We start from the raw sequence: 10,511 nt of genomic DNA, 5'->3' as shown, positions 1-10,511 counted from the left end.
CATCAGTCTGGCTGGGGGAATGGGCTGTTCTGAGAGGCAGGCTTGCTAAAGAGGAGAAAGTTTTTGTAAGGTAAACTGAAGGTTTCTTCAAGTACAACCGCTTGGTCTGCTCCCCACCCAGCCTGGCAGGGAACTAGAGGTTGGGCGGAGGGCCTGGAGCATTAGGGAAGAATTAAATGACACACAGACTAAAAGAACAATTCAAAGGATCGGTAAATCTAGGATCTGGTTCTTTCAAAAGGCATATAAAATTGACAAGCTTTGAACCTGACTCAACGAGAAAAAGAGAGAGGACCCAAATAAATAAAATCAGAAATGAAAGAGAAGTTACAACCAATACCCCAGAAATACAAAGGATTGTAAGAAATTACTAGGAACAACTACATGCCAAGAAATTGGACAACCTGGGTCAAATGGAGAAATTTTTTGAAACGTAAAATCTTCCAAAACTGAATCAAGAAGAAGCAGAAAGCCTGAACAGACTGATAACAACTAGTGAAATTGAAGCAGTAATAAAAAAAACCTCCGGGCACACAAAGCCCTGGACCCTGGGCTTCAGGGTTCAATTTTACCAAATATATAAAGAAGAAATAACTCCCATGTTCTCCAACTATTGCACAAAATTTGTAATGAGGGAAAGCTCCCAAACTCTTTTTACAAGACCAGTATCATTCTAACTCTAAAACCAGGTAAAGACTCAACAAAGAAACAAAACAGGCCAATATCATCAGGCCAATATCACTGATGAACATAGATGCTTAAATCCTCAACAACACACTGCATATCTGGATTCAGAAGTACATTCAAATGATCATACAAAATGGTCAAGTGGGATTCATCCCAGGGATGCAAGGATGCTACAATATTCACAAATCAATAAACGTAAGACTCCACATAAACTAAATGAAGCATAAAAATCACATGATCAGATCAATAGATGCTGAAAAAGCTTTTAATAAAATCCACTTGCCCTTTCAGCCACTGTCCCCTGTGTCCTGTCCCCCTCCCTAGCTTTTTTTTCTTCAGTGCACTTTCATGTTTCTTTCATGTATTTTTAGTGGAGACAAATAGGTCTACCCTATGAGGTCGTTCTGAGTAATAAACATGGTAAATTAATGTATGTGTCGCTTTGGATCTTTCAGGTGAGGGCGCTGGGTCAGATAACAGTGATCAGTATACAGTAAGCACTCAGTACAAGAAATCTTTTTGCACGTGCCATGTTCTTAATTGTACTCCATTAAAAGCCGCATCAGGCACCATCAAGGGCATAAACAAACATTTCTTCTTCCTTAGGGAGTAGGGATCCTGAGGGAGCCCCTGTAACTAGGTCACTTGTTGATTCTGGTCCCTAAACCAGAATAACACTCTTTAGTCTCTGGTTACCCACAAGTGTTATAAAAGTTCTGTTCCCTCCCTGGAAGCTGGACTGGAGGCTCGGGACAAAGGAGGTCAGAGACCATGTTCTTTAGCTCAACAGGAGATCCAAGACAAACTAAAGGCTTTGAATTTTAAAGCACAGAAGCAGAGCAGAACAGTCTGAGCTCTGAGTTGTCCCCTTTCACTCACCAGGGTCATCTGAATCCCCATGAGAGAGATGGGTGGGAGCCAGCAGAGTCCAGCACTGTGACTGCAGGCAGAAGGAGGGTGAGTGCCTGCCTGACCTGGTCTGTGCTCCAGCAGAGTGGTTAGGGTATGAAGCTTGAACCCCTGAGCCAGGCAGCCTGAGTTCCCCTCCTGCTGCCACTTAGGACTGGGACTTGTGCCCAGTGTCCTCACCTGTTCATTGGGTTTAACCAAAACGCCCCAGAGCACTTAGAACAGTGCCATTAGCATAGTTAGTGCTTGGCAAATGTTTCTTTTTCTTAGGTTTCATTAATAACTTTACCTTATTACTGCAGTATTATTTTCACATAATATTTCCACAGCCATTCCTGCTAAACACTCGGGGCAACACAGCCTCATCTTTCTGTTCTGACAAGCACTGACCAAAGGTGAAAGGTCTTGAGCAACTGGCTTCTGCTTCCCAACAGCACTGCAGAGAAGGGCCCAGGTCACACAAAACTTGGTCCAGAGCTGTAGAGGACAGGCAGTACCAGAAGAGGGTCACTGCAAGGCTGCAGGGTCATCCCAGCTGAGCTTTGTGGACTGTCTCCTCAGTTGGAAGAGCCCTTACTCTGGAGGAAAATTTCACCCACCAACAGTTACTAGGATGGTTGAAGCCACATGGGGACCATAAAAACAGAGATGCAGGAAGAAGGAGATGCCATCTCAACTCTAAGTTCCACACCTCCCTGTTCAAACTGCACTCTCAGGAATGGGTTGTTTTTCTCTCTCTGTGTGAGCAACTCTTCTTTTTTTTTCTCCCAGACAGTCGAGGAGGAGGATGGCTGTAGATAACACCTCCTCTGTGACAGAGTTTATCCTTGCAGGCTTAACAGACCAGCCAGGACTCCAGCTCCCTCTCTTCTTCCTGTTTCTAGGCTTCTATGTGGTCACCATGGTGGGGAACCTGGGCTTGATAACACTGATTGGGCTGAACTCTCACCTTCATATTCCCATGTACCTTTTCCTCTTCAACTTATCCTTCATTGACTTCAGTTACTCCTCTGCCATCATCCCCAAAATGCTGATGAGTTTTGTCTCAAAGAAGAACATCATCTCTTACTCAGGATGTATGACTCAGCTTTTTTTCTTCTGTTTCTTTGTCATTTCTGAATCCTTCATCCTGTCAGCAATGGCATATGACCGCTATGTGGCCATCTGTAAACCACTGTTGTACACAGTCACCATGTCTCCTCAGGTGTGTGTATTTCTTTTGCTGGGTGTCTATGTGATGGGGGTTTGGGGGGCTATAGCGCATACAGGTAATATACTGTTTCTGACCTTTTGTGCAGAAAACCTTGTCAATCATTATATGTGTGACATCCTTCCCCTCCTTGAGCTCTCCTGCAATAGCTCTTATATGAATACTCTGGTGGTGTTTACTGTTGTGGCCATTGACATTGTGGTGCCCATTGTGGCCATTTTTCTGTCTTATGGCTTCATTCTTTCCAGCATTTTCCACATTAGTTCTACTGAGGGTAGATCCAAAGCCTTTAGTACCTGCAGTTCTCACATAATGGCAGTTTGTCTTTTCTTTGGGTCAGGAATTTTTGCATACCTTAAACCACCTTCTATTATACCGCTTGACCAGGGCAAAGTCTGTACTCTCTTCTATACTATTGTGGTGCCCATGTTGAACCCACTAATCTACAGTCTGAGGAACAAGGATGTCAAAATAGCCATGAAGAAAACGTTGGGCAGAATAACCTTCTCCTGAAAAAAGATAAAAGCTGAGAAAAGGGATGAGAATTTTTAAATTAGAGTGTTTTTATTATTTTAGCATCATCATCAATAAGAAATTCAGCCTTCATGCTTTTGTATTCTATATTTAAAGGAAATTTTAACTCTTTCCCAAATTAATTTATTCCCTCTCACCATCACCCCAACTCTTCCTTCTTTGTTTTAGGAAAATAGTCTTTGCAATCATCCAGTATGCAAATTTGAATGGGGCTTCAGAAATATTTCATCTAGTCCAAAAATATTTAAAAACTACCCAGTGGCAGAGCTGGGACTGAAATCCCAACTTGAATCTCAATTCAGTTTGTTTTCCTTTAGGTTATGTTTTCTTGCCTCATCTCTTTCTTGGAAGATGTCATTTCACATGTTAGTTGACCTAATACATCTAAATTAAAAATGGATTGACAGTAATTTCATGGTACTTTTACAACATTATTTTAACACACAGCATTTTGCAAGAGAATAGGAGGTGAAAAATTTTGTTGAGTACGCCTTGGCAAAATGACAAGATCAGTGTCTGATGAGTTTTTACTGTGTGAATGGGTAGTGTGTTAGGTTTCCCAGGAGGCAAGTGTGGTGACCAGTGACTTGGTGAGTGGAGCACCGGGTACATTGGTTAGTGAATTAGGACTTCCAGGGAGAGAAATGCTATTTTATAGGGTAGAAAGATGCTGAGTGGAGGCGTCATATTATTTCAAGGCTGAGACAGAAAATGGAGTCTCATTTCAAGGGTTATCTTGGTTGTGGTCCACAGTCATTGGGAGCTATGCTATCTGATCTGGTAGTTACTAGTCATGTAGGGTACTGAGCAACTGAAATGTGGACATCCAAATGGAGACATACTGTAAATGGGCAAAGTAAGTGTGATATACACACCCAATCTTTGAAGAATATGAAAAACAACGCCATGGATACTTTTATACTTGATTACATGTTGAAATCATAACACTTTGGATATATTGTGTTAAATAAAATGTGTCATTAAAATGAATGTATTTGTTCATCTTTAAGGTATCTACTAGTAAGTTTAGAATTTATAGGTGGCTCGCATTATATTTCCATTGTGTGACACTCGTCTAGAGGATGTAGCAGAACACTAGCTGGCCCTTGGTCCATGTTCACCTACCAGGCAGCACCAAGCTGCTGCTAGTTAGGAGAGGCAATTGCTATGGAAATTTCAGGCATTGCAGATAGCCTCCAGATTCTAATAATACAGGCATGTGGGTAGAAAATGGTAGTCCCAGGATAAGTTCATAAAGCCAGCATATTATGAAATGGAAAATAGAGCTTTATATTAAAAATCAAAAGAAAAATTTTTGTCTAAACTCACTGTTATTGGTGAAATTTCTTTGAGAAGCAATGACATATGAAGTGCTGGGGGAAATATTTTGACTTACTGGGCTGTTCCTTAGGAAAGTCCATTCCATTAAGATGCAGGGGAAATTTGAATTACTTGAATTCTGCCTTTCGATTCTGTTTAATGCTGCCAAAAAGAAAAGAATAAGCTTATAAAGGGAGGATTGAGATGAGATGAAATACAGAGTCCAGCAGAAGTAGTGCCATTGAGTGTGGTTGGTAGGGGACATGACTGTCTCACATGAGATGGACAGCAATGTGACCATTTTGTCATAGGGTGTGGTGGAGTGTGATATTGTTATGCTACAAAATTGCATGCTTATTATTTTGTAATAAAAATATTTACGTAACAAAAGGGGTATTTTTTGTGCCAGACCCTTTGGATGACTGAATTTAGGAAATCTTGAATTTAGGAGTTGGGACTGGAGTATTAAATGTGCTGTTCAATGTGGGTCATGAAAGAATACCCAGAACTCCTTTTGAAAATGTTGTGCCCTGACTTTTATATAGCAAAGAGCACAAACTGTAAGTGTAGAGCTCACTGAACTTTTGCACATGAATATGTAACCACAACCTAGATCAAGATGTACAACATTTCCATCTACTTTAGAAAGTTTCCTCTAGCATCTTTCCAAAAATACAACCTGCCCTTCACCCCATCCCCCACAGCTAGCCACTGTTCTGACTTTTATCATTGTAGAGTGTTGTGTATACTTGAACATCATATAAACAGGTACTGGATTGTTTCTGGCTTCTTTTCTTCATCATAAAGCCTGTCATGTACATCTATATTGCAGTATGTGTGGGTAGATTATGTTATAGTGCTGCATAATATTCCATCATGTGAATATACAATTATTTAGCCTGTTAATGAAGTTGGATAGTTTCAAGTTTTTACCTATTATTGATAAAGCTTTTAGAAACATTTTGCATGTGTATTTTGATAGAATAAGCAAACATTTCTTTTGGATTATACTTATATGTGGATCTCCTGGATAATAGAGTAGGCTTATTTATGTGCAGCTTTTGTAAACATCACTACCAAACTGTTTTCTCCTGTTTGATTCAATTTGCATTGCTGTCAGCAATGTATGAGGATGATTCTAATTGTTCTACATCTTTATTAACCCATGGTATTTTTATTTTATCCCTGTTTTATTTCATATGCAAAAATGTATTTTTATTCTAGTATGGATAGTGGAATGCTTTTTTAAAACCTTTTTCCTGATAAGTAATAATGTTGGACACCTTTTAACATATTTACTGGCTGTTTGGATAACTTTTTTGAAGTAATTAATCAAGTAATTTCCTCTTTAAAAAAATAGCATAGTCTATCCTGGCTGGTGTAGCTCAGTGGATTGAGCGCGGGCCTGCGAACCAGACAGTCACAGTTCGATTCCCAGTCAGGGCACATGTCTGGGTTGCAGGCCAGTTCCCTGCAGGCCAATTCCCAGCAGGGGATGCACAAAAGGCAACCACACATTGATGTTTCTCTCCCTCTCTCCTTCCCTTCCCCTCTAAAGATAAATAAATAAAATCTTTAAAAAAATAGTGTAGTTGACTGTTTCCTATTTTATTGAAAGAATTTTAAAATGCACATGTTAAGTCCATAGAAGTGTACATGTTTGTGTTGGTGCATGTATAGATAATATATATGTATCTATGGATAACACAGCATACATACACAGTCATCTTCCTCTCCCCATCTTCTCCAGACTATGCCTTACTTATCCTAAATGATATCTTTTGATAGCTAATATTTTTAATTTAAATGAAGTTTGATTCATCAACTTAGCCTACCATAGTTAGTGCTGTGTTCAAATTGAGAAATTATTGTTCTTGCTGAGGCCAGAAGAACAATATGGGAATTTTATGAGTTAAGTTGTTGTATTGGATCAAACTGGGATTCCGGGGTATGTGTATGTTTGCTCATAAATGTCCAGTGATTGTTCTTTTACCTGTGTTAAAAACCAGTTGATTCTATTTGTGTGTGTTTGTTTTCATCTACTTCTCTATGTTGTTGCCAGTACCATACAGGTTTTGATTACTGTAGCTTTATAATAATTTTTGAGATCAGTTAGTATAAGCCCTGAATTTCATCCCTTCTTTCAAAGTTTCTTGGCTTCTTTAGGACCTGTGAATTTCCATATGAATTCTAGACTTAGCTTGTAAATTCCTACAAAAGAGCCTGCTGCGATTTTGATTGGGATTGTATTAATGATGGATTTTGTATTGGGGGAGGAAAAATTGATATTTATTTTCTACCTCAGCAATAATGGGCGTGTATACTTTGTCACAGTCTCTTCAGCATGGTATAGTTTCAGAATTTTTAAAATTTCCGTGGTGATGGGTGAGAACCAGTGTTTCAGTATTGTTCTAATTTGCATTTCTTTAATTTTAAGAAACATGGGAGGTAGTTTCATGAATTTTATGACTGTTGGTATTATTACTTCTTTTATGGACTGTCTCTTCCTACTTTTTCCTCATGTTTCTGCCGGATTTTGACCTCCTCAGTTTTTAGGAGGACTTTATATTGGGTATAATAGCTTTTTGTTTGAGGTATAAGTTGCATATTTTCCTCTAATTTGTGATTTGTCTTTTGACTGTTCTTATGATGAAAATGTTTAAATTAAATGTATTAATCTTCTATTGTTTCTGGTATCTTAATGGTAGTTAGAAATATTTTCTCTCCTCTTAGGTTATAAAGAAAGTCACTCATTTTTATCATAATGTCATTGTATGGTCTTATTTATTTTTCTGAACTTGAATATCTGGTCATTTTAGAAATTTTACAGGTGTATAATGTGAACAGCGGATCCAAGTACGTTTTTCCAAAAGACCAATGTGTGGTTCTATTGCCATTTATAAAGATTCCATGTTTTTCCCATGGGTTTTAGTTGTTACCTTCATTGTATAAAAAGTTTCATAGAGGCCCTGGCTGGTGTAGCTCAGTGGATTGAGCGCGGGCCTGCGAACCAGACAATCGCGGTTCGATTCCCAGTCAGGGCACATGCCAGGGTTGCAGGCCGGTTCCCTGCAGGCCCGTTCCCAGCAGGGGATGCACGAAAGGCAACCATACATTGATGTTTCTCTCCCTCTCTCCTTCCCTTCCCCTCTAAAGATAAATAAATAAAATCTTAAAAAAAAAAAAAGAATGTGGGGATTTAGTGAATAAGAAAAAATTTAAAAAAAGAAAAAAAGAAAAAAAAAAGTTTCATAGGCACCTGGGCTATTTCTTGTTTTTCATTGTGTTCTATTGGTCTGTCACTTTACTCCTAACCCAAAATACCACACTGCTTGGATTACAGAAGCTTCATAATATTTCATATTTTGAAGGTAACTTCCTCCGTGTTGTGCTTTTTTAAATGGTTTTTCTGGCTCTTCATGTTTAACCTCAACCTTTATATTTGATCTGTCTAGTTCTATAAAATAACTCAAAGGCATACTTATTGATTGCATCTTAAATTTACAAGGAAACTTGGGAAGAATTACATCTTTGGATGTTGCGACTTCCAATCTTGAAGCGTGGCACATCTCCCCATTTTTTTTCAGGTCAACTTCACTATCTTTTAGCAGTGTTTTATAACTTTTCTCATCTATTTTAGCACATTGTTATTACATTCATGCATGGAAATTTTATTTTATTTTTGCACCTGCACCTGTTTTCACTTTCATTATATTTTCATATTAGTATTTATTTTTAAGTATCAATTCCATGCTAATTTTATACTTGGTAAAGTAAATATTATTTGCAGAATTCTCTCCATGCATTCTTTCAGGTTTTTCAAATATGTAATAGTAGTTTTTTAAAAAAATATTTTATTAATTATGCCATTACAGTTGTTCTATTTCCCCCCTTATTCCCCTCCACCCTGCACACCCCCTACCCCACCATTCCCCCCTTTAATTTATGACCAGGTGTCTCAAGTTCTTTAGATTCTATATTTCCCCTACTATTCTTGCCAACCCCCCGATCTATTTTCTACCTACCATCTATGCTACTTATTTTCTGTACTTTCTCCCCCCTTCTCCTTCTCCCACTCCCCTGTTGCTAACCCTCCATGTGATCTTCATTTCTATGGTTCTGCTCCTGATCTAGCTGTCCTCTTAGTTTGCTTTTGTTTTAGATGTGGTTGTTAATAACTGTGAGTTTGCTGTCCTTTCACTGTTCATCTTTTTTATCTTCTTTTTCTTAGGTAAGTCCCTTTAACATTTCATATAATAAGGGCTTGATTATATTGAACTTCTTGAATTTGATCTTATCTGAGAAGCACTTTATCTGTCCTTCCATTCTAAATGAAAGCTTTGCTGGATAGAGATATCTTGGTTGTAGGTCTTTGGTTTTCATGACTTGGAATACCTCTTTCCAGCCCCTTCTTGCCTGTCAGGTCCCTTTTGAGAAATCCGCTGACAGTCTAATGGGGACTCCTTTGTAGGTGACTGTCCCCTTATCTCTTGCTGCTTCTAGGATTCTCTCCTTCATTTTAATCTTGGCTAATATAATGATGATGTGCCTTGGTGTGTTCCTTCTTGGGTCCAACTTCTTTGGGACTCTCTGAGCTTCATGGATTTCCTGGAAGTCTATTTCCTTTGCCAGATTGGGGAAATTCTCCTTTATTATTTTTTTAATAAGTTTTCCACTGGTAGCTGTTCCTTTCCCCCTTCTGGTACCCCTATAATTCGGATATTGGAGTGTTTAAAGATGTCCTGGAGGTTCCTAAGTCTCTTCTCATTTCTTTGAATTCTTGTTTCTTCATGTTCTTCTGTTTGGCCATTATTTTCTTCCTTCTGGTCCACTCCCTTGATTTGAGTCCCAGTTTCCTCTTCATCACTATTGGTTTCCTGTGCAATTTCCTTCATTTCAATTAGTTTAGCCTTCATATGTTCCTCTAATTTGTGACTATAATCAACCAGTTCTGTAAGCATCCTGATCACCAGTGTTTTGAACTGTGCATCTGAAAGTTTTGCTATTTCTTTGTTGCTTAGATTTATGGGCTCTGGGGCTTTGAGATCCTCTTGAGCCATTTTTGGTCTGTTCGCACCCATTAATTATGAGGAGCGGAGCCTTAGGTGTTTACCAGGGCAGGGCCACCCAGGTCGCTAGGTTGTGACACTGTATGTGGGGGAGGGGTCAGAGCAGGAAAATGGCAGCCCCCTCTGCTGCCTCTCGCCACTGGGACCTGCTTGGTCTTGTGGTCTCACTGCCTACTCCCTCACTGGTCTATCTGCACACAAATGCGGGACCACAGTCAAACCGTCGCTCTGCACCCTCGCTGGGTATGCAGGTCGCTCATTGGGTCCTTCACTGGGTCATTCACTGGGTCCGCCCATTGCCACCCACACCTAGGATCCCCACACCTGAGTCCATCTGACCGAATTTTCCTATGAAACCCTGCTCCCCCAGCTGCTGGTTTCGCCCCTCTTACCAGTCAGGCTGAAGAATTTGTTGTTATCAGACTTCCGAAAAGTTCAATTTTCTGTGTTCTGGCTATGTTTTCTGTTGCTAATATTTTGTTGTCTCTCAACTTGGTTGTGGGAGAAAGCACGGTGTCTCCACCTATGCCTCCATCTTGGCAGAAGTCTGTATAGTGGTTTTAATAATTAAAAATAATTTTACCTCTTTTTTCTAATTTGCATGCCTCTTATCCATTTGCATCTATAACTATATTTTCTAATACTTCATTTAATACATTGTTAATGATACTAAAGACTGTAGTCATCTTGGTTTTACTAGTTCTAATTAGGAATGCCTCTGGGGTTTCTTAAATAAGTTACTGACTTTTGGTCTGAGTCGTACATATTTTTCATCATCTTAA

The 10,511-nt window shown here is 39.2% G+C and overlaps 1 protein-coding gene across 1 annotated transcript; it reads left to right on the top strand.

The window, feature by feature from the left end:
- The first annotated feature begins 2,377 nt into the window (after nucleotides 1–2,377).
- Nucleotides 2,378–3,319, top strand: LOC119063543 (olfactory receptor 145). Its single transcript, XM_037164915.2, has one exon. It carries the CDS (start codon nucleotides 2,384–2,386, stop codon nucleotides 3,317–3,319), a length of 936 nt encoding a protein of 311 aa, XP_037020810.2. The 5' UTR covers nucleotides 2,378–2,383.
- Nucleotides 3,320–10,511: the final 7,192 nt, after the last annotated feature.

Source organism: Artibeus jamaicensis, unplaced genomic scaffold (genome assembly GCF_021234435.1).
Source record: "Artibeus jamaicensis isolate MK-2021 breed Jamaican fruit bat unplaced genomic scaffold, CSHL_Jam_final contig_1128, whole genome shotgun sequence".
Classification (NCBI taxonomy): domain Eukaryota; kingdom Metazoa; phylum Chordata; class Mammalia; order Chiroptera; family Phyllostomidae; genus Artibeus; species Artibeus jamaicensis.
This window is presented reverse-complemented; position numbering and strand designations above follow the sequence as displayed.